The sequence below is a fragment of the Psittacula echo genome (genome assembly GCF_963264785.1).
Source record: "Psittacula echo genome assembly, chromosome: 16".
NCBI classification, from domain to species: Eukaryota; Metazoa; Chordata; class Aves; order Psittaciformes; family Psittacidae; genus Psittacula; species Psittacula echo.
In genome coordinates this window covers 3,509,595-3,536,532 of record NC_137752.1, presented here as the reverse complement: position 1 = coordinate 3,536,532, position 26,938 = coordinate 3,509,595, and the positions used below count along the sequence as shown (strand labels likewise).

Below are 26,938 nucleotides of genomic sequence, written 5' to 3'. Positions count from 1 at the left end.
AAGGTACCAGATGTCTTTTGAACCAGTCGTTCTGGTGGTTGGGTCAGTGTATAAAGCTTTTCTTGTAGCGCTTCATTGGCAAATGTCATGTTATTTAAATCAAAGCACAAAGGTAGTTTCTTTTTGTAACTATAGTCTGGCTGTTGAAGAGGTTTTTCACTTTAAAAATGTCCTCAGCCCATCAATTTGGGCTAGTGCTGTAGCGATTTGGGGAAGTGAGGTGGATGCCCAGGCAACTGCAAGGTAGCGGAAGGACATTGTGCAGTGCTCATGCACATTATCCAGCTCCAAGGCAGCTTAAGGGAAGGTTTGCTCATCACTGAAGAGTTGAGGAAGGTCTCTGCTCACTATATGGCATTAGTCAAACCCCCTGAGACACTGGGCTGTTCTGAGGATGGTAATCTCACCACTGCAGGCATGGATGGTACTCCCTCATGTGGAGCAATGGGCTCAGTTCTGCGCGTTCTCTATGAAACACATGGCAGAAATAGAGAGGGAAAAAGTAGATGCATGAAAAGGTTGGGAATATTTGGTTTGAAGACAAGTAAGATAGAGTTATAAATATTAAATGGTCTAGAGAACATAAATTTGGGGCTTTTGGGCAGTTTTATTTTGCCAAGAACAAAGGGAATTGAGAATGAAATTCAGATGAGTCTTGCTCACAGTGATGAGAAGGAAGGCACTGTTTTACGCTAGCAGCTTGTGGGACTGTCTGCCGTGGGGTGTGAGGAGCCTGGAGGTGAGCTGCCCAGGGAGCTGGGGATGCTCTGAAAACAGACCCATCTGATACAATAATCACAGCATGACAGGCTTTATTTGTAATGTATAAATGACCACTCTGTGGATTTCTTGACCATCTCTTCTGCCTGTTCCAGCCACTGGGCAAATGATGTTGAGTTGGAAATCTTAGTGGGGTAGATAAGGTAGCTCTGCCCTGGGAGCACAGTAAAATGAGGCAGTGTGTGCCTGTGGTTCTGTTATCCATGAGAACAGCACAAGAGAACTGCAGGACAGCAAGGTGGTGGCCAGCATGTGCCCAAGTCAGGGAGCTCGCTGGCCACAAGGTATGCCCTGCAGCCAGAGGCCAGGAGATGTGTTAATGTATGGTGAGGGCTTGGAGATGTCATTTATTCATCTAGGCTGTGTCACAGCATGGGCTGGGGGTGCCGCAGCTGAACTCCAACTTGTATTCCCAGTGTTTGTGTCTTAAAGTGACATGTAATATGCTGGTGTTTTTAATGATGTTATTGTGTTGCTTGGATTGCTTTTTACTGCCAGTTGCTTTTAAAAAATATTCCAGCTGTGATATTCATACAGAGCTCTAGTCCCTGATTAAAATTCCTGGTTGCCAGATACAAAGCTCCTCCTCCTGTCTAAATAGCTTTGCAAACCAGGTTTTTTCCATGCAGTGCAAATCCCTCCCTGTGGGTGCTTAGCAGCTCTCAAACTGCCGTGCTAACTGTCTGCAGTGACATCTACTGACATGAGCAGAGATTGACTGCAAGGTCTAAGGGGCAAAATTTACTGATATATTAATCCAGTGTCTCTTCTATTATATTGTCACCTTCTCTGCTTCCCCAGTGATGCCATTTTTGGTGTTTGCCTGATGGTATCATCCATAGCCATTCCCATGCCATTGACCATGTTTCCTCAAGGTATGGACTCCCCTGCAGGCAATGGCCAGGATTTTGTTCTGTGATGTACAGAAAAAATAAGTCCAAAGAAAGCACGTTATTTAGTTTGCAGTAATGCTGTGCATTAATAGTGCTGCAGAGCTGCTGTTACTTCTCTGAGTGTTGTTTTTCCACTTCTTAATGATTTGTCACGTCTGCCATCGGGACTTGTATGACAATGACATTGCAAACTGTTTCTCTTGTATGCACTGAGGAATGCCTAACAGGTACTTAATAATGAGGCACTGAGGAGCTCTGCAGGTGCATTTGCTCATTTTTCTTTTTTAATGATGAGCACAAAATGATCAAAAATAAAGATAAATTATGAAAATCCTTACACACCTTGGAACTCAGTCCATTTCCCCCACTTCTGCCTCTGCCTTTCTGAGGGACTTTGCTTAGTTTCTCCTTGTAACTCACTTCTATCGCACAACTTTGTGAATCGTTGTGCCTAACAAATCCTTTGCTTGAAACTAATGAAAATTGCAGTGAGCTGCCTGATGATGATGATTTTGTAAAAATGCATGTGCATCTGTCTTGCAGAAATGCTGCTCATGGATTCTCACTTATTCAGGTGGACAGTATGAAGGTCACCATGAAGGATATCTTACAAAAGGCCTTAAAGAGAAGGAAGGGATCACAGAGAGGCTCAGGTGGGTTATTTATCCTATTTTCTAGAGGGTAGGGTGTTTTTCCATGAGCATATTTTACATATCTTTCTAATGGCTGTGAAAGATGCTCAGGTTTTTTTCAGTGGGTATTGTGATTTTCAGCAGCTCTCTGAAGCAGTTCTGTGCCCGGATTTGTGTTCTAGATGCTGGCAAAATGCAGACAGTGGAGGAGCTGCATAATGTTTGCTGCAGAGCAGTATATCCATTACTGCAAATATTTATTTATGATAACAAAGCCATTTGCATTCAAGTCCAGCTAGCGGTAGTTTGAGATGATGGGTGGAAGTACAGTAAAGACTGGTCTGTGATAGAATTTGTGTATGCTTTTAATTTATGTAAGCAAATGATGCTTAGTATGATTCTAAATAATTTAAAGGACTCCTCGTTACTTGTAGAGAAAGAGAAAAATTTACTTTCTGTGATGTTGTCAAAATTATTATAGATGAGACTTTCCAGTGTTTTAAAAAAGAAAATTTACGGTGCTTACATTTATATTTTAAAGCAATGCTTTTCCAGGGTGTAAATGTGCATTCACATGTATGTTAGTGTATATATATATTTCAAAAGTATAAGGCTGAGAGATCTTTCCAGCAACAAGAAATAATTACTGTGAGAAATTGCATCGAGTCTTGTCACGCAACAAAGGAACTTTAATATAAACCTATCTATATACTAGGGAAAGATAAGGATCCTGTCTTTGTAAATGAATGAAACCTCCTTATATACCCTTAGTTTTAACTATGGGAAAAGAAAATAAACCCTGTTCTCCTTAGAAGAAGTAGCTGAGCGCAGTTTTTAAACGAGTATATAATCTGTCATGGATTTAATTAGCTATCTTCAGATGAGAGCTGAAGTTTTAATAAAAGTTAGAAGAGATAACACAGTGAAGGACACGGATGAGCTGTCTCAAGGCCATATTCCAAGGGAACGATAAGAGCTGTAAAAAATGGCAGAGGAGAGCAATTGAATGAAGCAATGAAAATCTGATTCTCGTAAAGAAAAAAAAGGCAGGGAAAGAAAGGGGGGGGTGGAGAAGAGAGCTGCTGGTCGGGTGTTGTGGATGAGACCCGCCAGCGTCTGCAGCAATTTGGCCACTGGCCAGGAGTCATTGTTCACCCTCGGCTGTGGCGGCTCGGTCCAGATGTGCCAACTGCACGTTTCGGCTTTTGCCAGCTGACTGCGCCGTTTGATAACCAGCTCTCTGGATGCCCATCACTGGCCGCAGAGATAGAATTAAATGATGATGATCTTCCCACAAGTTGGGAGAGGAAACAATGCATATAAATCTTGATTTCATCTCAGCGTGAGAAGTCTTTATCCATCATCACTCATAATGAACAAGTCGTTAGCTGCGATGAATGGTGTTCTGGTTTTTTCAAACACCTCTTTTGTTCACTTTTTTGGGTGACTTTTATTTATTTCCTGGGGTCAGATTTCCCTTCCCTGAAGGGAGGTGGCTAAAGGTTTCACTTAGCTCAGTCTTTAAACTACTTTCCTCCTTTGTGTAACAGATGTTTTACTCTTTGTCCATTTAACATTTGATTTTGCTTTTATTTTGTTACTTCTGCTCAGTAGTTTAGAAATGGAATGGACCTGTCATTTACTGCTTCAGCTAATACTTAATTTGTTTCTACTGTTTTGGCACTCCTGCTCAGAAGCCTTTGTAGTTACAGCATATATAAGCATGTATATATCATTTGGGGTTTTTTAATTAAATCAGAAATCATTTGAGGTTGGTACAAGATGATCTTAAAAGTCCATTCCAAACCACTCTATGACTCTGTGATACAGATTTACCTTTTATAAATTATCCATGTGACATCTAACCTCTTTGAGATCTGACTGTCATCCCTGCTGTGGATATAACCACAGCAGAAGTCACAACTAAGAACATACCGGTTCCTTGTAGGTCTATTTGCTCTTGTAACTGTATTTCTTGAAATAGTCAGTGTTGCTTGCAGGTTTCAGTTTAAGCTTGTGTACAGCTGCACCCAGAATTAGGACCTGCAATTGTAAACTTCATGAACTGGAGTCACTGCAAGAAGAGTGAAAGGTTTCTGCTTGAATTCCCATATTACTGAATTTCATAAGTGAAATGTTTTATTATTGTTGTAGTTTAAATGTTGGTGAGGACTCATAATGCTTTATTGTCATGTAAGACTGTCACGTGGGTGAAGGGACTTCTCAGTTTAGGTATCTCTGTATTATACTGGTAAATCACAAATTGAACTTTTTTATCCAAAACACCCCTTATTCACAATCACTTCCCTTATCCAGACTGTGATTCATCACATTGCAGATTTTGGGGGGTTTGGAGGGTCTTGTCTATCATCTTTAAAACAGCAGAAATCGCAGCTGTCTGCACAGAGGGATCCTCTTGCTTGCGCTTCCCTCTGGATCCGAATCCAGCCTTTCCCAGCCCCCTTCTGCTGCTGTCAGCAGGGTGGATGGAAATGCTGCCTGGGCTAAAGGATGGTTAAAACTCAGGGTGCCACCACAGTGGGCATGGGCAGGCTGGGACAGGAGTGGGAAAAGATTTGGGCATTGCTTTTCATCCACCACCAGATTCCTCATATTTGGATGGATATGCCTCCTAGTTTCACTAGGAGATGTACAGATAAATGGAATTTAAGATCATACTATTAGCACAGCACAGTCCTGCGCTGTTGGAGTTCAAGTCATTATTAAGCAGTGGATTAGGATGTCAAAGTTCTGAATAAAAGATAAGACGTAATTTAGGAAAAGGGTTTCTTCTCATTCAGCAAAGCTTCCTTTTAACTTGGTTGTTCTGGTTTTTAAAAAGAACTAACCAGAAATAGAGCTAACATGTTTATGTAGAGCTTTCTTAGTAGTTTAATAAAACAGAAATGCCTACAAACATTCCTGCACAGTTCAGTGTGCCTCCAGACCAGTCTTCACAGAGCAAATGAATTCATTACATTTACAGCTTATGCTGTTTTCAGGTAGTTGTATAAGAAATTGCTTTGTGACCGATTTTCACCACTGACTTACATGGCAGTTTTCAAATTGGTCCCATGTCTGTAGGAAAATGCAAACCTTGGTTGGCTGTTTTGGGTGAGGAAGACATTGAAGAACTTCAGTTGTGTAGTCAGGAAGGGTATGTGACTACATGACTACATCTGAACATGACTACAGCTGAAACACTAGGCTAGTTTTGTCTAATGATTTTAAACAGGCAGCAGTCTGCAGTTCACAAGGAGGTTTTCCAACAAGCAGTTGAGTTGTAGGTCCCTAAAAATCCATCCTCCTCAGTCACCTCTGTGTGTTGATGACCTTGTCAGCCTTTCCATTTTTGACTTGTGTTTAAAACTGCATGAAATTAAAGGAAATGATATTCTGATTGTGCCCATCTCTAGTTAGATATTATATTGACCTGTCCCACCACAGGCGGCAGCAGCAGGGGATTCATGGGAATACTGAATCATCTCTTGCCACATGCCCAAATAACCAACTGGAAGAGGTACATGGGAATGGCTGAAGTTAGGGAAAAGCCTGTTAGAACCAGTCAGTTCTACATACTGGAGGAGATAGATCTGCAGAGGAAATTGTTGAGGCAGAGTTTAATTAGTTGGAGTCAGGCTGGATAAATCAGGATAGGAACTGTCTATGCAGATATGCTGGTGCGCCTTCCTTTTCTCTATGCTGGTTTCATTGTCTTTAAAAACTAACTGTTCTTTTTGCTTGAGAAAGACGCAGCAGAAACAGTCATATAACCTCTCTGTTATTGTAATGGATTCCCTTGTGTACACTCATAAAATAGAAAATGTAATTGATGTTTTCTTATGGTAATGAAAAATAACTAAGTAGAATACTTTATCATCCATTTGTTTAACCTATTGCGTGCTCAGCAGCATGTATTGCACATGCATATTTTACGTGAGAGCTGGAAATGAAACACTCCTGGTTGTGGAATGAGCTCCCAGAGGACTCTGGTCTAATCCAGCAGCAGACCACCTTGAGGGAGGCTCAGGGACATCTCTCATGCCAAGAGTGTTTTCTCAGCATAGCCAGAATGGGGCAGAAAGAGACTGAGGATGGGGCAATATCCTGGCCATGGCAGCAAAGAGGGGGAAGCTGAAAGCTCCCTTCAGTGCTGCAGAGCCTGTGCTGTGTATGTCACATTGGCCTGGTCAATGCTGAAGTGCTGGGATAAAGGCTCTGTGGAGAGCCTGATATCCACAGATAGTTTAAGGATTGCTATGTCTAGACCATTGCCATGTCTAGATCTCTTTGAGGATGTTTTCTGAGGATCTTTGAGGATCTCTTTGAGGAACAGTGTGAGCACTTCAGCAGCTGATGGTTTAAATATAAAACTGGTCTGCAGTGTGGCAGATCTACAGAAAGAGAGTCACATGCTTGGAATCATGAGCATAAGAACTTCTTGTTCTTCCTGAGTGTATCAGGGAAAATGCCAGACATGGTGCTGTCTGGGTTTTGGACGGATATAATAAGGGAGTCTTGAAAAGCTTTTTTAGAAGGTGAGATTTGGGTGGTTTAGTCCTTGGTATAATTCTCCTCCCTAGAAATCAGTGAGAGTCTTAATATTAACTTCTAAAGCAGGTAGATATTAGACATGCTTTTAAATCCCACGCTTATGCGTTGCAGAGGAAGTTTTGTAGGTCACACAGATCCTGTTGTGTAACTGTAAAATACCATTGTCAGTATAACTTGATTTGCTTTACCACTGAATGATTTTCCGATGCAGTCAAGCCGGTGTGTATTTCTACCAGCCTTACTTTTACCAAGACATACATGTTGCTCAGCCTAGGAATTTAGGTTATGGTATAGATGTACATTTTAAATCCTACTTTTTAGGAAGACTTTCAGTTGGACCAAGGGAAGCACAGATGAAGTGCAGAGTGCCTTATGTTCAGACACCACAGCACGGCTGAGCCTGGGTCTGACAGCATCCCACAATGTGCAGCAGGCAAGTTGATCTTATCAGGCTTTTTATATCTGCACTAAAGCCCGCATTCAATATTTTCTATAAAATATGCTTGCATGGCTTACAATGTTAAGAACATAAGAAAGATGATGACTTCATTCTTGATAGTTTGTGTATCTTGATGCCATGGTGATTCTCAAATCAAATATGGGCAGGAACTACATACACACTTGAAAGTTATCTTCCTCGCCTTCGAGCTATCTCATTCCTTTTGCTCTTCAACAGATACATTCTCTGGGATGTCAGTTGCCTTTTCCTCCAGAGCTTGACTGAACGGACTATTAATACTAATATAAAGTAAATAAGAATGCAGAGGGAATGTGTACAGAGGCTTTGTTTTCAAACAAATTAAGCATTGATGTCAGTATATGAAAACTGAGAGTGCTTTGAAGGAAATTAGAGACAAAACTAAACAGTGTAAAATGCTGAAATGTTAGCATGATCCCCCCTGTTTCTGGTCCATGTCAGCCTCTCTTCATTTGGAATTTCTTGTGAACAGAGAAGCCTTGTCTGATTAATCTTGTCTGATTTTAAGGAGGAATTCTTTGCAGGGTGAACATGCTACTGATGATTATTTAATAGCTGCTTCAAACTGCGAACGTCGCTGGACCAGAAACAGTCCTTTTAAGAACAAAATACTATACAAGTTTAATTGTTATAAACAATACCTTCTGCCAACATTTCTCAGACATGACCTGTATTTTCCATAGGTTAGAGTGAGTTATTAACTTAGTATTCTGTTCAGCTTGGAGGAAGACTAATACTTTTCCTATAAATGAAAACAGCTGCTTTACAATAACATTCAAGTCCCTAACAGCTGTCAACCAGTGCTTTTTGCATTCTTTAAAATGTGTAAAGTGACCAAAAATAGTCTAAAATAATCTTACTAGTCTGGATATGTGTATTATCTCACTGCCACAGGAAGCTGAATAATAAGGAGAGGGAGAAATCCAAGAAACAGGAATAGGACCTAAAAATAAGTCTCCATATCATGTTTTAGTCTCTACAACAGAATCAAAGCTGCACAGGCCACTTAAGATAATCTGTTCCTCCACCAGGTAACGCAGAGCAGAATCTCTTACAAAAGTGTGTTTTGTAATGGTGTATTATTCCTGAGTTTTGGACTCACACAGAGCTGTTAAGTTATCCTTCAGAACTTGGAGAACAGAAGTGCAAAATAAAGAGAGCTGCATGAGGCTCATCTTCCATTCGGAAAGCAGCCAGGGAACGGAGATCTGAGTTTTGTTTGAAAATTCACTTTCCAACAAAACAGTCTCAGCACCACTTTTAACTTCAAATCCCTTAAATGTGCTTTCTGAAGCTGTTTATAAACACATTTTGCCCAAACCTTACACAGGACAAAAGCACAAACAGCACTGCAAAGATGCTACTGGAGTGAAAACCCACTTACTGTCAAGCACCCTGCCAGGCCCACGGGAAATCATGCGGATGCTGCAATGCTGACGGTTTTCATTTAAACCTGTCCCACAGTTTTCCTGTTCCTGGAGTATCTCAGCAGATATGTTTGTAAATACTTGGTCTTGCTGCTGTGGTGCCGGATTTCATTTGTCTTGCTCCTGTCTCCCGCAGACACTAAGGAGAGCTGGCGTTCACAAAGTGCCGGGAAGGGGCACCGTGGCTCCATGTCCCGGTGGCCAGAGAGCGAGTCGGGGTCCTGTGTGAGCCTGTGCTGTGAGCTCAGGGCAGGGTGTCCTAGAGCTGCAGCCACCCTTTGGAGCAGGGGTCGTGGTTCTCCTTTCCAAGTAGGTGCTTGCATGTGGCAGGAGAACATAAAGCAAGGGGCAAAGTGCTAATTCTGGGCATCTTTTGGACGGTGCCTGCTCTCCCGGTTCATGGTGGGGGTTATCAGGGTGTTGGAATGCGAAGGAGAGGAGGAACTGATGGGCTGCGAGTGTTCAGGCCAGGCAGGACCCATTCACTCAAAGGCTTCCCGACATGTGCCAGTGTGCTGCTGGGTTGGGACTGCTCTTACTGCAGGAGGAGCTGTAGGTCTTGCTTGGGGTTTTGCTTCCTCATCCCCACTGGTAGGCAGAGGAATGGGACAAAAAGCAATGGCTGAAAAGGAGGGATATGTCTGTATTTGTATTGCATGTACACCTATTCATTTATATCTATGAAAAAGGAGAATTAGGAAGATAAACTATGTAAAACCACAGCCCTGTGATTAAAGCATTTTTCAGAGATGAACCACAATTAGAATAAACTGCCATTAAAGTTCGATACTGTCATTGCATGACGGTAACTGAGGAGTTTAAATTTAAAAGTAAATATGTTAGAGTAGGCGATGCATATGTTTGCTCTGACTCTTAAAGAGATGGAAGCCCCAGCATCTGTGACAGTGAAAAGCCAATTAATTTGTATTTCCGTGTGTTTACATGCATGCTTTTCTGCTTAATGGTAGTTTTGAGTTTCTCTGGCTTTCAGTGCTTTGTTTTGGATAATTATAGCATCCCTGCAGAGTCTTGCACCCTCAGTTATCGAGTGGCTTTACCTGGAGATGCTTCAGAAATCCTGGTTTTCCTTGCATTAAGCTGTTTATATTAGCAAGATTTAAATTAAGAACATCATCAATATTTGCAGATCTTAGGTCAAGACTTGACTACTTGCTACACCCCTCTTGCCAAAAAGGCAATGGAGTAATGGAGGTGCAAGTGAAATGCATAGCCCCGGTTGTACCAGGTTTCAGTGTAGTAACAGAGGTGTAAGTGAAGCGTGTAGACCCTGGTTGTCCCAGGTTTCTCCCTGGTTGGCCAGTCCCGTGCTAGGCATGGTGAGGAACTGGCTGTCGTTGGAGAGGCTCACCTATACCAGGTTGTGCCTTTCCATACCCCTTGGGCTTAGCACCCTCTGCCCCTCCATTCCTGGAGCTGTGTTTGGGTCTGATACTCGCTTGCATTCTGTTACGATGCCTCTTAGGGAAAGAGCAAGGACTGCTTGCTTGTTATTCTTATAGCAGTTTTTCCTCAGCAGGATTGGTGCGGCACAGGGGGAGCCCCTCTGTGCTGGAGAGGATGCAATAGAGGCTGCTCGAAATGATTTCCTTCTGCCTACAAACTCCATCTCTGGTTTGTAGCGGTAATAATTTATTTCAGCAAGCCCTTTCTCACCAGCCTGCTGATGCTGAGCAGACACTGATGTGATGAGGGGATGGGGGGTGCTGGTGTGCGTGGAACAGCTCGTCAGGAATAAAGTTTGGGAATAGTTTGTCAGGATAGAAATAGCTCGTTAGTCCTGTGTGTTTGGGCTGATGGGATCCTGGACATCAGCCCGAACGGGTGAGGGATATTTTTCTTGCCTGGCCTCTGAAATGAAAGTGAAATATTGAACTGAGTCTATTTTAGAGCTGTTGGTATTGAAATCATACAGTTATGGGTTCTTCTGGGTTGGTAATAAAGCTGTAATTTATGTGACATTTTACATTCTGCAGTTCAGTGTTTGGATGATAGAGACTTTTTGTTTCTTTTAGCCATTCTGATGGAAAAAGGAGAATGCTGATACCCCAGGTACCTTTATGGGGCCATCTCCTTCCTGCTAGTGTTTTGTGAAACACACCCACCCGGGCTGTTGTGTTGCCCCAAGACCATCACTTACATGTCTGTGACCAGGGGAAAGTGCTTTCTCACTTCATAATCCGAGTCAGTAAGGCAGAGCCCCCACATTGATCTGCATCACAAATAAGCAGCTGAGCTTGGGTTGCAGGATGTTCACACTGGTGCCATCTCTTGGGTAGCAGAGTGTGGAGAGGACTCAGGGTGCAGAGCTGTAACGTGTGCTGCTCTGCAGCACTCCATGCAGCTGCCTGCCCTGACATGGACCCCTAAATCTGTGATTAAAAAACCCCAGCAAGCCTGTATATTGTATTCCTGCTATAGGTACATCACATTATAGATCAAACACAATGATTTCTCTCTCCTTTCGGCTTTATTTAGAGCTATGTATTGCTAAGGCAAAAAGAACAGGACCCTAAAGCAGCAATTAAATAAAGCACTTCTGTTAGAGTTCTGCAAAGACTGGTTTGCTGCTAGTCGTGCTGTATGTTTTCTATACTACAAAAAAGCAATACATAAATGAAGTGTTTGTTTCTTTTTAAGGGGCTTTTGACTAAATTCTTTAATTTCACTGGCTGTCAAGGTAGTGTTAAGTAAAATGGGTTTGAACTGCTGTAGTTTTTGTGTACTGGACTAGATGTCAGAAACCTTTGCCATCACTGGAAATTCTGTCACTCTGGATTTACTATCTGTTTCCCACAGCTGAATTCTTAAGCAGTGTGATTTAACACCTTGGCTCTCCATCAGCCGGTCCTGGCATTTATTTGAATGCATTACACCACTGGTTTCCATAAACTATTTTACAATTGTTTCATATAAATGACTGTTTATTTCTACAAAAACCATCTGTATTTCTGCAGAGAGCAGCAGATAACTGTGTGTAAAATGCAGTCATGTCACAACAGTGCAAGTTAAGGAAAAACAGATTGGACCAAAAAAAAAAGTCTCTTGCTTGTGAACAACGTTAAAAGTTTGTTTTCGCTATTTCAATATCTTTATTTATTAACCATTATTTGCATTTGTAATGATAAAATCTTTATTCCACTTCAGAGGTGTTGAGGGGCTTTGGGGATTTTTAACGGATAAACAGATTTAAGATGTCCTCAGAGCAGTAGGATTTGAGATGTAAACATTCTGGCTTTACAGCTATTTCCTCTCAAACTGTTTACATATTTTCTGTTGTTTTATTGTCATTGCCAAGCACACAATGGAATCCTTGCCCTTTCTGTCATGTTCTAAAAAAAATCCTATGGAAGGAGGCCTGAGACCTTTCCCTGTTCCCAGTTTCTGTGCTCTCTGCAGCGTATCGATCCCTTTCCTTCTTCAGTCCTCTTTGTTTCTGCCTTGTATTCCTCCTCCGGCCCAGGGTCAGCGTCTAATATTGATAGGAAACCTGCTCTTCACCCATGCCCCTCATGGGCAGGAGGACCTCCCGGGGACGGTGTGGTGCCACAGTTTGCCTGCTCCCAGCCAGCTCCCAGGAAGCATTCATGCTGCTGAGCTATTTTAATTCTTCCATATGCTGCCCATGTGCTGGCAGAGGGAAAGCTGGAATCCAGTAGTCTTACACTTAGCGCGACTGATACTTTCTGACAGACTATTTGAAATGATAGAAATACATAAACCTCCTCTTTTTTATGACCTTGTAATAGCTGCAACATATTTCCAGCAAATATTTTCTATGGCAATAATAAAAAAGTGATAACAAAAAAATAAATATAAATATAGTTTAAACTCAAAAGAAATCACACTTTCAAAACCTAGGGTTGGAGCAGCAAGGCAATAAATCACGTATCCTTGTGAAAGGAGAAACTTGAAATAGGAAAGCACCACAGACATCACCATTAAATGTTTATCAACTATTTCCTTTTGACTACTTTCCTGCCTGTGCATGGACAGAGCCTGAAACATAGCTTGTGTTCACTTTGCTTATTTGCTGTCTGCCTGGCATCTGCTGCATTGGCTATTAGGTGAGGACTGCCTAACTGTCTTTAAACTTTGATTTTTCATGTATTATTTTGGAATCACAGCTGTACACACAGGAAAGGACATCCCCTGTCACTGTGCTGCGCCTGCGCTGCTTGTCCCCACACAGTGACTATGGCTCTTGCATGTGCTTATCTTTTGGAAGATGAGCCAGAATATCACATCCTTCACCTCAGCGGACATTCAGGTGGTCTCATAGCTGTTTGCTGGCTCCCCAGGGACAGGTCGTCTTGTGCTATAAAAGAGATGAGTTGTAGTGTCGTGCTGAAATAGAGTGGGTGCGTGCCCCTTCCTGCTGCGGGCATCAGTAGCTCTGGTGTTTGGAGGCTGGAGATGTTCTCGTGCCAGAGTGTTTCTGCAGAGAGTTGTCTGAGGAGCTGTGCCAGGAAAAACTAATCCACCATGAGCAGACAGTCACTGAGAGACTTGGTCGAGGTCAGACACGAAGATGCTGTACTGCTAACCGTGATGTATTACATGTTGCTTGTGTCTGCTGCTCTCTCAGATGTGATGGTGGCAAGAGTTTGTTGAAGGAGAGACCAGTATACCTTGCCTTCCTTACCAGGCCAACTGTAAAATGAAATTGCAGCAAAGAGCAGAATTAATAGATGACATGCAGATGGATGCAATATACTGAGGAAGAAAATAGGCATAGCTTCTGCAGAGCAGGTTGTGCCGTGGAAACCGATGAGCAGCCTTTGAGGAAGTCAGAGACCATCTGAATACGGATGATGTGTTTTATACAGCATGCTTAGATTTCCCAAAAAGATTTGACAAAGGCTCATGAAGCAATTAAGCTGTCACAGGATGAGAAGGAGGATCCTCACATAGATTAATAATTGATTAAAAGACAGGAAACAAAGAATGGGAATAATGGCCCTCCGTTATTAGTAACTAGGTTACTGGTGGAGTTCCAGTGGAACTGGTAGAACCTGCATTGTTCCGTTAATGTGGGGCATGGAAAAGGATGTGAATGCTGATGTGACAAAATGTGCTGTTGATACAAAAGAAGTAAGAATAGTGCAAATAAAAGCTGTCTGTGAAGCACTGCAGAGGTATCTCACAATGCTGAGTGACAGGACAATAAAATGAGAGAGGGAATTCAGTGTCAATGAGTGCAAAATAATATACCTGGTGAAAAGCAACCGTAACTATATGTATACAATGATGGGCTCTAATTACCTTCCATCAGTCAAGAAAAGTATCCTGGAATCGTCACGGGTAGTTCTCTGAACACTTCAGCTCAGTGCTTAGGAACAGTCAGAAAGACAAATTGAACATCAGAAATTAGGAAAGGAGGAGAGAACAAAACAGAAAGCATAAGTCTGCCAGTCCATAAATCATGGTGTGCCCACATCGTAATTGTTATATTTTATCTCAGAAATGATAATATGGAAGTAAAAAGATACAGAAATAGATGAGCATGAAAATGGAACAGACGTGAAATGAGGAGTAGGTGCTAAGGAGAGAGGATCTTTTCTGGTTTGGAAGAGACATGACTGGGTGCGAGAGGGTCTATGGGGTGCGCGTGGTAGAGACTGAATTGAGAGGGGTTTGTCATAGTTGTTCCTAAGACGAGAGCTGCGTGCCCTGAAAGTGACGGGTTGAAACAAAAGGGGATGCTTTTTCTCGCATGATGCCCTAAATCCTGGGGGTCAGTGTTACAGAAATCAGAAATCTGAAAGAGTTTTCAACAAAAGCATGGGCCATAAAGGGAGCAGAAAGAGCTGACAGAGCATAGCTGGAACCGGGGCTTCAGTGAGAATTGTAGGAGCTCTTGAGAGGAGGCAAAGACAGAGACTAAGTAGGATGTTGTGATGTGTTTTGTTGCAGAAACTAACGCTGTAAAATATAGGATCCGTTTTAAACCATTTGGGATTTTTTGCTTTTACTGGTCTTTTCAGTTTCAGTTTGACAATTCCACAAACATTAAATATGGAAGTAAATCCGTATTTTACCCTATTAACTAGTTTGGAGATGGAGGTGGGTTTTGTTTGGGGGTTTTGCTTAAAGCCTCATTCTCTTTCTAAGTGTTGGTGTTTGTTTATTGTGCAGATTCAACCCCTGACCGTGGTATTCTTCATTGCTATTGAAAGTTAATGGGGGAAAAATTGCATTCCAAACATTTGAACCTGTAGTAGCCATGGCTGAACTTAGTTGATCTCTGGTGATCGGTTCAATTTAGTTACGATTTTTAGCCATTAGGCTGGGGCTGAATGATGGTGATTTGGTTGAGGCCAAATGTCTGTAGAAAATTGGCTGTTTGATAAGAGCCCTGTTATCAGAGGGGGATACTTTCTCATTTACATTTAGATGAGTATTGATTATTTATTTACTCAGAGAAGTGAGATTCGTTCCCAATCTTATCTCTCTCGTCTCTGCTTGTCAGCAGAAAGAGAGAGAGAGCTCCTGACATCAGCCCAAGATAACAGCACTTTGTAGTGAAGATAAAAGTTGGAATGGGCCTTTTTCTAGTCTTGACTGAAAGGATAAGTTTTAAAAATTAGAACTGACGGGTCATGCTTTCAAAACCCCATTCTGAAGGCTTTGCAGCTTAAATGGCAACAGAATTGGTTTGTTGTTATGTGGATGGCCATTTGCCTTTTGTAAGAGAGCTGCTTAATTTCATTATGCGGTGGGATTCTTCCCAGGACACCTTTGCCTTGTGGGGTAGGGAAGTTGTGGAGGTGGCACTGGGGGCTGTTTCCTTGTTTGTTTTTAATTCCTGATAAACCTTCCTCTGTTCAAAAGGGTATCTTGAAGTGATGGAGTAGATGGGTGTCTGTAGGCAGACCATAGTGTAGGTGGTTAAAAGGGGATTGTAAGCAGAAGGGATGTGCCTTAAGCTCCCCAGGTGAGGTGTGAGATGCTGAGTGAGGCCCTGGGAGTAAGCAGCTCTGTCTGTCCATGCTAACCCCATTCCTCCACAGCTGCTGGTCTGGCAGTCACCAAAGCAAGTCAAGAACAGGGTTATTGTTGCTGGTCGTATTTGCACTGTGTGGTCTAGACTCATAGCGTGGCCCAGGAGTGGAGAAGACCTGATGCATCAGGCCAGCAGGTCTGGTGGGGAAGGGAAACAGTTCTCACCCTCCCTCTGGGACCCCGAACAATTCTCTGCTAGCTTTTGAAGAAAAAGAGTTTGCTTGAGGGCATAGCCCCTTCTCATTGACCATTTTGTGGCTCATTTCAGAGGGCTGCTTTGGTTCCCTCCTTCCTCTCCATCCACACGAACACTCGTATCTCCAGCCCAGCTTGCTGTAACCCAGCAACAGTTTCTGTCTCTCCAAGTATTTGTGACAAAATTGCAGAACTGGAAGAGGGGTTTGTATTCATTGGCTTTGGCTTCTGCATTTTTGTCCGTGGTAACTTCCATTTTCACGTACTTGCTCCCAGCTTGGTGGTGGAACACAATGCACATGATTTACTCTGCCCCCTTGCTCTGGCGAGCAGCGCTTTGTGGGAGCCCTGGGCAGTGCTGCTGGATGTGAGACGTGCTCGAGTTGTGGTCCCCCCTGTCAGTGGGAGAGCTCTGGCTCGTGGGCCAGAACCAGTCTTGCCAGGATTTTAAAGCTTTATATTACAGCTGTGCAGAGCATTTGCATCAGATTACAGAAATCCATAAAATTTAGTATTAGCACTTGGAATTTTGTAGAAACTCCCAGAGCAGTATTCTGTTAGGAGACCATTACATTACCTAATATTTCTACTACAATGACATCATTTGAACTCGCGAGAGAAGTAAACGTCCTCTGCAGAATCAGCCTAACATTTTTCATCTGTTGTGAAGCAGAGGTCATGTAAATGTGTACAGATATTTAAAATACATCATTTAAAAGTAGGGACTCTTTATATATATATATATAAATTTCATAGTATTTTCTGTTTTAAAGGAGTTCTTCATGTGGAACGTTGCCTTGGTTTCTGATCTGTAGCTCTGTGTCATTCTTTTATTAGCAGACAGTTAATAACAGTCTTGAGACAAACTGGATAAAACAGTTTACCTGCTCACAGACTTCTCAAGTTGCTCCAGGTAAAGATCATCCTTTGGCATTGCCTTGGTGGTGTTGAGGGATATGATCACCAGTGGCTCTCTGCAGGGTGGCAGGAAGCTTGTTCAGAGGCGTGAGGATTGTTTGTGAGCTGGGTGATGTTGTTCTTTGAGTGGATCCAGCTGGTGGAATCAGATCCACACAGAGGGACTGTAAACCACTGCCAAGCTCCTGCTTTTAATCTTGTCCCCTTATCATCATGGGCATGTGATTCTCTGATAATTTTAAGGCTTTGATGGCATTGATGTCTGTCCTTTTGTCCCATCCCTCTGTCTTGGAGATGCAGCAGCGAGCCCATGTCTCTGTGCTGAGAGAACAACGTGTGGTTTGGTGCCAGTCCCCTGCAGCAGCTCCCACACAGCACTGTGAAAATGAGAGGAAATTGTATAAACAGAAATGATTCAGTTGGATAGGTGATGCATAAAAGTGTGATTTATGGAATGGATCTCTTGGCTCATCACAGATGTGTTCTGGGTGCATCCACCTGAGAGGCTATCTATGGAGGCATCCAGCGAGGTTTAGGATTGCAAAAGAGGCCAACTTCACTTTTTCCTCTGCTCTGATTGTACATGTTTTGGGGATGTAAGGGGGAGAGAGGCTGTAATGAAGAATGAGGAAGCTGGGACACAGCGGTGGGCACTGTGATTTCTGTCTGTGGTAGGAGCCCTTGGAATTAGGGGTTTGGTACCAGGCACCAAGAACACGGACATTCAGGTGGAACCAACAGTTCTGCTGCCTTTGTCATTGCTGGGTATCGTTCAGCATTTGGCTGTGGTTTGGGAACCTCTGCTTACAAACAAAGCAAGCAGGTTTTGCTGTCACTGATTCTGTTTTCAAACCACACCAGTTTTTAAATACAAATTGATTTACCACTTTGATATCTGTTTCAGTTCAGTATATTCTGCTTCTGCCTAACAAGCCAGGCCTCTGTTTATTTAATTTAGTTTAGATTTGTAATCGCATTTCCAGTAGCTGGGAGAGGAGAAAGGATGATGTTGTATGCGTTTGCCTTTCTTTTTGCACTGGCATGAGACTTCTCTGCTGCTTCTTGAGTGTGGTTTGTTCCATAAATGCTTCAACCAGCTACGCATGCAGTTGCTGCGGCAGGGAGGGAGCAGTCATGCTTTCCTCCTCTGACCTGCAAATAGCCTGGCTCTGGCTGTGCTCTGAGTGTCACCTGGAATAAGGAGCTCCATTTTACCAAGAAATAACATTCCACTTCAGGAGCAGAACACACTTGGGCTGTGCAGCGAGTGCTTCACACAGCTTCTGGGGAGATGAAATGAGGAGTTGTAATTGAAATCCTGCTGGAGTAAATTTAAAATTAATTGGCTAACCAATTCCATTTCTTAGGAATGCCATCTGAGGCTCAAATACGGAATTTTTTTATATGTTTTAAATATTTCATTGTATACCGTCATAATTCAAAGTCAGGAAACATTCAGAAGTATTTTAAGTACTGATAAAGAGGGAATAGATTTCATTATTTCAGTTCTAGGGTTTTTGTTACAGTAAGACCTGGTTAAAGGTGCTTTGCATCACTTCAACTTTTTTCAGGTATCTGGTTAGTGATATTTTACCAAATTATACAGAAGTTACACAGCTGAGAACTTTGTGTGCACTTTGGCTCTTGGGTGTGAGCAAGAGTGGAGATCCGTTAATGTAGTTGGATCTATTAATGTAGTTAGATCCATTAATGTAGCTGGAAAGCAGTTTTTTAAGCAGTATCATCTGTCTTTTGGTGAGTTGGTTGGAGAAGAAGGAAGTTGGCACCTGAATCTTTAAGATTTACAGTTAAACATGATGGATATAAAAATAATTCACTGGAAGTAATAGCATCTGCACGTGCTTAAGTTTGGTGCAGTTCAGTGTTAACAGTGTACACATCTGTGAAAAAAGATCTCTTGATGACCCTTTCTGCTCCACGCAGCCCCTGAACTGCTGGATGATGCCGGACTCCCTGTCTCTAGTCAGCCTGGAAGGCAGTGCTGATAGCTGCTGAGGCGTGAGGAAATCCTCACCCCACGCTTCGCAAGCATCACATTGCAAGAAATGTGCCATTGGCAGAGGTAGAAATAGCCAAGCTGGGTGTCATGGAGCTTGTTTTCATGACAAAATGCAATTCGTAAAAGCAGGGCTGCTTTCCTTCCCAGCTGTTTCTTGGTGCTCTGTGCAGACACCACCAAGGCTGCAGCTGAGCTTTTCTTGCCTTCCCAAGTGTGAGTGTAGGTTGGATTGAGCCCACGCTCCAGAAGCAGGCTGCAATCCCAATCTGGAAGAGGAATGGGCTTGGGGTACAACATAGATAGAGATCTGAGTAGGTCTTTTTTACAACAGGCAATACCGCTGTCTTGCAGCACAAGCAGGGTATTTAATAGAGGCTCACCTGGTGTAGGAATAACTCAGGAATGTTGGGCAGGAGTATGTCAGGTAGCATTGGTTGACAGCTGAAGGTGACTGGAATATGCTGTTTCTTTGCACGCCATCTTTTGATGACAGGGCCCTTCTCTTTGTCAAAGAGCTTTGAAACATAAACATCTACCTGCCTTACTTCTAGGCTACGAGTAACCTCATGTTAGTTGAACGTGATAAGCCATCACTTTGTTAGAAAACAGATGATTTTACAAGTTACTTTATGTTTCAGGTCCTCAGTATCGGCTGGAGAAGCAGAGTGAACCTAATGTCCCAGTAGATTTAGACTGTACCTTGGAGAGCCAGAGCACTTTGGAATTCTGCCTTGTCCGGGAGAACAGTATGTTTCCCCTTTTCACTTTTGCTCTTGTAAACTGCTTAAACTCACATAAGTTATGTATTTTGGAATACAAGCTGTACTGTCTGGGCAAGTAAGTTTTGACGAGACTCCTTCCTGAGGCACTTCTCAGTTGTGCCAAAACAATATTCCAGAGGGAAATGATGGATTTCATACCTTCTAGTAAATAGTCTGCATCTTGTTTATCACTTCATGATTAATCGTTTTCTGTTAAACTCTGCTCTGTAAAGTTATGACCAACCCGAAAAACACTGGAAATATGACACACTTTCTGTTGCAGGCATTGCTCAGTGGATAAAGTGATCATTCCGCCGTGTATTTTGCCATGGTGATATGGCTGTTAGAGACACTGATTTCTTGTTTTTCCTAATAGAATTTAAAGAAATTAACCATGCAGATATAACTAGAGCAGTTTGGTGGTTTTTAAAGTGCGAGGCAAATAATCTTCTCCCCAGCTATGCTCAAATATTTTTATTCTATTACTGTTTTAATGGTCCTGATAATGTTTCCTGATTCATTTCTTTACAAGGAACTGTATGAAACTTTAAAAACCCAGACCTTCAACATTGATTTGTGTTTGTCCTCCATAGCATTTTGGTCTGTCCTTCATTCTTTTCAACAGTTGTGTTCCCAATTGCGGGGTTGGAGTTTTTTATTCCATTTTAATTCAGCTGTAAAAGTGTTGATTGTACTAATGAGGAAAGCAGTGGCGCTCATGCTCTCAGCCAGGACCATACTCTATGTTTGCTGCAAGCAAGCTTAGTAAGAGCCTGTTTTGATATAGTAGAAGAATTTTTCCTTTCTTTACAAAGATTAGACTGTTCCATTTATGCTTTTTGGCTATAGCATTTCATATTTTATCCTAGAATGACAGCAAAGCATCTCCAAAGTAGCTCCTAATTCCAGTGGCGAGCAGTAGACTCTATTCCCATTTAAGGACTAGCAGAGGTGAGACACAGCTGCCACAAGCATTCCAGCGGGACATCAGTGTTGGAGCTTGGATTAAGCACTCACAGTTTTGGCTGCCACTCCATAGACTGGGACTTGCTCCCAAAGTATTCCTGATGCTCCTGATTCATTTCTTCATGAAATGGTTCTAAGAAACGGTAAGAGAGGACGAGGCAGAAGGTGGCAGGGGTGCTGTGAATGAGGAAATGGAGCAATTTTCACCTCCCTAATCAAGTTGCAGCCAGAATTCCCCAGCGTCTGCATCCCACCTGTTATTTTGGTATTGATTTTTAATCCATGAAAAGATGCACACGGGTCATACTTTCATAGGTTTTACACATTTTGAGTTTTACAAAGCCCTTTTTTTATATCCAGGAACTTCAATTAAAAGTGCATATACTGCATTTTTAATGTATTTTCATCATCTGTGGCTCCTAGCTATATCTGCTGATGCTCGTAGCTCTCACGAGTGACTAGGCTTAGGTTGCACTGTTGATTTAATAGTAAATCTGTTGTAAGTTTCGAAGTGGTTTAGTAGGAGGCATTTGGTCTGCTCTGCATCAGTAGCAAAAGCTAGAGCAGAGCTTCGAAGGCCTTGCCTCAAAATAATTGTCAGTCATAATGCAAAGGGAACACTTTTCCCCTTCCCTGAAAGGCAATGGCATCACACTGGTAGGTGGTGGCTTTTTGCCCTGTTCATGGGTCTTGTGTTTGTCAGCCAGTGCCCGGAACATGGGAATATGAAGGCAAAACAAGCGCTTTGTATAGTTCAAGAGCAAGTCACTGTTTTAGTTTGTTCAAGGCTGACAATAATCTAGGCAAAATAATAAATGCTTACATGAATTCTCTTCTGCGCTGTTGCTGTTTTCTGAATTGATACCAAACTCAAATCAGGAATGCAGGAGAAACCCTCTGTTTATAGTTTCTTTCCCAGAATGTGGGTGAACTTCAAGCGGTCTTTCGTTGTCCCTGCTCAGGGATATATGTGAAACACCCATGCAGTTAACTCTCTATACATATAGATGTTCAAGGACAATACAGTATATAAGATCAGTCATAATTCATCTGCTGTATATAGCCTGGTTCCCCCAATACACAATAAGAAATTGGATTTTGCAGTGCTTAAGGAGCTATCCTTTGCCATGGCATTAGAATAGAAATATTGACAGTTGTGCACTGTTAATAAAATAGAACTTGAAAATCCTAACATCAAAATGAAATACTCATTTCATGTATTTTGTTTTTATTTGAAATACTTCTGGCTGAGATATGCCAGTCAGGAAAAGCTCTGTTATAACAGCTATTATTTGTAAATGTACTCTTTGTAGTCTCATATTCATTTATAAACATATATATACATCTGATGCCAAACATCTGCTAGTAAAATAGTTGCCAGTTTCCTTTGGGCAAATAGAAAGTTTATATTTCGGGGTATTAAATGAAACAGAAAACTTTCCATTATTAAGAAATACATATGGAGAAATCCCTTATCTAGCCAACTTTCGCTAATGGCATTCAAACTAATAAACTGTTTCCAGTATGCAGAACTTTTTAACTCGCATGAAGATTTATCTTTAGACTAAAAGCCTGCACTTCGTAATGTGAAATGCTTTTATGTGTGGTAGCAAACTGTTCATGGCTAATTTAGTTTTATTCTTACCATCTTACTTCTGGAAAGTTCCTCTTTCTCATTTTATCATTAGATAGTAATTAGTATTCAAGGGAAATTGGTCTTAATATATTAAAATTGGTTTAGTGCCTTTAGACCTGTACCAAAGCCAGTGTCTTATTGGAAAATGTAATTGGGGACTCTGTGTATGTAATTAATTGCATTACAATTAAGAACTTTCATTAAGCAATATACTAGTACATTAAAGTAGTAAGGGACATTTTTGCAATGCAGTTAACTTTATATTTTGTTGTTTTATCGAGGATATACAGGTTCACTTGCTCTTGAATAGGCTACATACAGCATTTCAATATTCTGATATTACTAATGTGTTATTTTTATATGTCCCCTAGTGTTGACAGGGACCTTTTTGGATAAGGATGCTTGGTTTAGCTTCTAACTTATTTTTAGACTTGTGCTTCTGGTGCCTGTTGTTTCATCACCGTTTGTCTCGTTTAAAAATCAGGATTTTCTATGAGGAGATAGGACTGAGCTACAAATATAACTATATTTCACAGTAGTTCAAGGGCTTGAGAAAAAATGCTCTCTCTATACTGAACCTGGTTTAAAAACAGAAAAGATGTTCAGCTGTTGTTCCCAGACTGGGAAATACGGTGGTTTTCTGGGTGACCATCGAATTAGAGACTGCAGATTAGTGCCATGACTGTGGCTTCTAAAACACAGTAGTGCTTCACCACAGTGGCTGTCTTAAAGAGCAGACGTAACCCTTGATACCATTTTTGCTTTTTATTCAGCTCCTTTGGGCAGAAAACACCTCTCTGGGTTTTTTGTGGTTTGTTTTGGGGTTGTGGTGGTTGGTTTTTGTTTAATTGTTTGGGTTTTATAAAGGAGGAGGCTGGGATTGAATGTTTCGTGTGCTTTTGTTGCACAAGCAATCGGAGCAGGGATGGGGAGCAGTCCGGCTGGCTGGGAAGTCCCTCCTCCAGTGAGGACTGTGACAGGGGAGTTGATAAGAATCAGATGGATAAAGAAAACAGATACGTAGCTGCATGGAATGCATACAGTTCTATATGGGATCTCCCTCCAGCCAGCACCATACATTCTCACACAGTGACTTTGGTTTTAGGGGTTTAGAAACTGTGGTTACAGCAGCAGCAGTACAGTGTGTGTGAAGCCGTGGCTACGGTGCAGGGTGAGCTGGTGGCTCCTGGCTGAAGGCAGCTCCAGTGCTGCTGGCCTCAGCCCTGTGTCGCTGCAAGCACCAGCCTTATTCTGCCCCCACGCAGGCACTGCAAAGGTAGCGTGTAAGGACTGGCACTAGACATGGCAGTGCCAAAGTCCCAAAACCCCCTGTTTAGCTGTGCCACCCATAGCTCTGTCCCTGGCTTGGGCAGGGCAGGGCAGAAGCACAAGGTTCCTCTCTGCCATTCTTTTCCTCCTCCAGTCATGTATTTTCTTACCTTACTGCTCCAATAATTAACCCCTTATCCTGGGCTAAGGGAAATTATCCTGGGCTAAAGGAAATGCCTCCCTTGTAGCTGTGCTTTGCACTTTGTGCAGGTTCTTACCTTGTGCCTTGTTTATCCCACGCCTGACTCCAGCTTTTTTCCCCCTTTTTCTCCCAGAAAGTAAATCAATTAGGTAGACCATAAAGAAGAATACAGAGGTCACTGCAAACTGAAGCTCCATGTCAGTATGTGACAGAGTTTGTTTCTGGAATAGGAATCTGTTCGTCCCAGGGCAGAGCAGTCTCTGCCAGCAGAGCCCTATTGCTGGGTCGGCTCTTGGGCTAAATAATAGACGTGGAGCATCCACTTTACTTGATTGTCTTGCCAAGCAGAAGCTTTTACATTCAAAAGCCACACTGTGATCTCCATTACAAATACCCTGACAGGCCTGTAAATATTTGACAGGTTTATTCACAGCTGCTTGCATGTGGAAAATATTTTTATGCTTTTTCCCCCAATCAGCTGGTGGAGATGGCTCTTCCCTCGGCTGCTGAGCACCGGCAGGCTCACAGACATCCTCGCTGAGCTGCGGGGTAAGAGCAATATGCCAAGTTCTGCAGTCAGGTTTTTCCCTGCAGGGCATTTCTCTCTGTTGTTACTGATATTACTGCTATTATCCAATGCACCCTCAGGGGTCCGCATGTCTTGCCATCTTTAGACAGATGATCTGTTTTGATGGTGGAGTTCCTGGCTGCAATCCCAAGAGCAGCAACTGTAGAAATTCTGTAAACCTGAATCCATTCACAAAGCTCCATAAAGCAATGTCGGCAGAGGTTGCGGGTACACGGAGGATCTGAAAGGCTTCCAGAGCAAAATCCCACTGTTCAGCTGCTCCGGCTGCAGCAGTTGATGCTCCTGCTGTTTAGACATGACAAAGGTGCTCACAGTTTTAGTTGCAGTGACAATTTTTCCCTCTGGATATGGTCTGGCAGGCTGTTAATTTTCTTTGTAATACTTTTAATTTGGGTGTGTGAAATCTTTAGGCAGACTCAGCTTCATAATAGCCCTGTAAAGCTGGCACACAGTGTCCCCGCTCTGACAGTATTTGGTGTAGATGGTGAAGGGAGGGTGGTGCGAGGCCAGGCTGGGAGCACAAGGGCAGCGGTACCTGCAGAGCATCCAGGGAATCTGGATCTTGTGAAGTGCTTTAGGAACATCTCTCAGGAGGTACAGGAGGGTGATTAAGATGCTGCCATTCTTTGTGTTACTTCTTTCTTATTGCCACGGGTTCTGTTTGTTGGTGCTAATTCTCCTTCATGTGTAACACTGTCCTTAGAACCCTGCTATGTGGAGCGCCGCCCATTGCACCAAGGTGAGGGTCTTGTCACCCACTGCTGAAACACAGCCGTGCACTGGGAGCCCTTTCCACCGGTGGAAGAGGGTCCCTGTTCGCTCTCAACTGTGGAGCAGCACCGTTGCCATCCTCCTGTTTTGCTTCCTGGCACGGCCATACCACAGTGTTTCAAGATGCTTTTAAGTGCACCAAAAAGTTTGACATATCTCAGTGTATCTTTGAAGTACTGCAGCGTGAGGGTTTGACATGATACATTATGATAATCCATAGTATAGAGACATTAACACAGGGGTCTTTGACAAAATACATTGTAATGTCTCTGAAGGAGCCATTACAATTTATCTTGTCATTCTGGAGCGTAGAGTGGTTGCAGTGTTAAGATGGCTCTGCATAAATTCACATGTAGACTGTTTCATTTGATTTTTGGAGTCCTTTCAAGTCGAATGGCACAGCCCAATTTGTAGCTTAACCCTTTGCTGTCCCCTTCCCTGAATGAAGGTCCTGGTTGCATGTCAGGAGGCTGTGGTGTGTAGTGAGGAGTGGGCATCACCCTCACCCATTCTCCTTTAGGCAGGGTGGAAAGCTGATGTGACTAATGCCGAGGAATGGGAATCTCCTTCTTTGTGCTGCCAACATGTACTTTGACTCATTTAACAGCAAATGCTAACTTACTTTGATGCAGACATGGAAGATATTTATCATAAGCAGTGACATTTGTTACTGAATTAACAGATAGAAAAGGGAATGCTTACACCCAGCAGGAAAAACACCTCATGCTCAGGTGGGGTTTTTCTTCCCTCTTGCCTACATTTGTCCTGCTTAATGCCACCACCACGGTGGTTTCCTTTGCTGAAGCAAACAGCGAGTACTTCTGCACCTCTGAATTACCCTGTTCAAAGGGTACCTGCTCCCGCACCAACAGTATGTGTCTGAGACAAGTGCCAGGGTTTTCCTCCTCTGTGAGCCATGGCCTTTCCTGCCAAACCATCCCCTTGTCGCTGGGGCCCAAACATGGAATCCCACTGCAGCTTCCATGCGAGCTGACATGAGGATGGCAATGTACATCCCCAGAGGGAAAGGTCAGTGCAGGAAGCATTAAGTGTTGAGGCTGCTCCAGCTGTGCAAGAACAAAATTAATACCAACAAAATCTGACAAGTTCTTCGCCTGCTTTGCTGGATCTTTAAGACCTGTACTAAAATTCCATCATCTCATCTTCCCATTATTAAAATTTCAGCAAAATATAAAGTTTTCATTAATCTCCTGCAGCAAATTTAGTACTCTGAACTGGCGGTTGATTCAGCTTTTAGGACTACATTAGCTGGGATATTAAACAAAACGTGTCATTCTTCAGTTTCTTCTGTAAGAAGCTAAATCAGTTTTCAAACATATTTATACCACTTTATCTAACAGCATCTGAATGATCATTTAGAGCCGAGATGCTTTATTAGCAGCTGGCATAGAAATTACTCTGTGCAAAATTATATATCGCATTATAGTAATGTTTAAATTGATGTTAATCCAACGTCATAAAATGTAAAAAATCTTTAAAGTGTGTTATATTTTTTCAGTAATTGGCATTTTGGCTTAATGAGATGTTACCTTTTATAAAGCCAGTACCTGCAGTAGTAATGAGAATACTGATCAGTAAATAAAGCGCGGCTTTGTTACCACCGGGCTGAGATGACAGTGCCCAAGGTGTTGCCAGTGTCACTTCTCACATAGGGGGATGCTGAAACATGGGAGAGCTGTGCTAGTGCATACGTGGAGGGTGGCTCCTTCCTGGGGTGGCAGGCTGGGGGTGTCCTGGTGGGGATCCCACCAGGTTGGCCCTTGGGGATACCTGCGGTCCAGGGGTGTTTTGTGCCACCGAAGA

General features: G+C 42.6%; 1 protein-coding gene across 7 annotated transcripts in view; it reads left to right on the top strand.

Annotated features, from left to right (window-relative positions):
• Positions 1-26,938, top strand: part of MAPKAP1 (MAPK associated protein 1) — a 98,556-nt gene that overhangs the window by 52,216 nt on the left and 19,402 nt on the right. For 5 of the 7 annotated variants that reach the window (XM_080630426.1, XM_080630423.1, XM_080630422.1 and 2 more), the window contains 2 exons: positions 2,217-2,326; positions 19,559-19,666. In XM_080630426.1, the coding sequence (XP_080486552.1) occupies positions 2,217-2,326; positions 19,559-19,666 (218 nt within the window). Of the gene's footprint in view, positions 1-2,216; positions 2,327-7,180; positions 7,294-19,558; positions 19,667-26,938 lie in introns of those variants that run through there. The other 2 variants (XM_080630425.1, XM_080630424.1) reach the window with 2 other exon arrangements.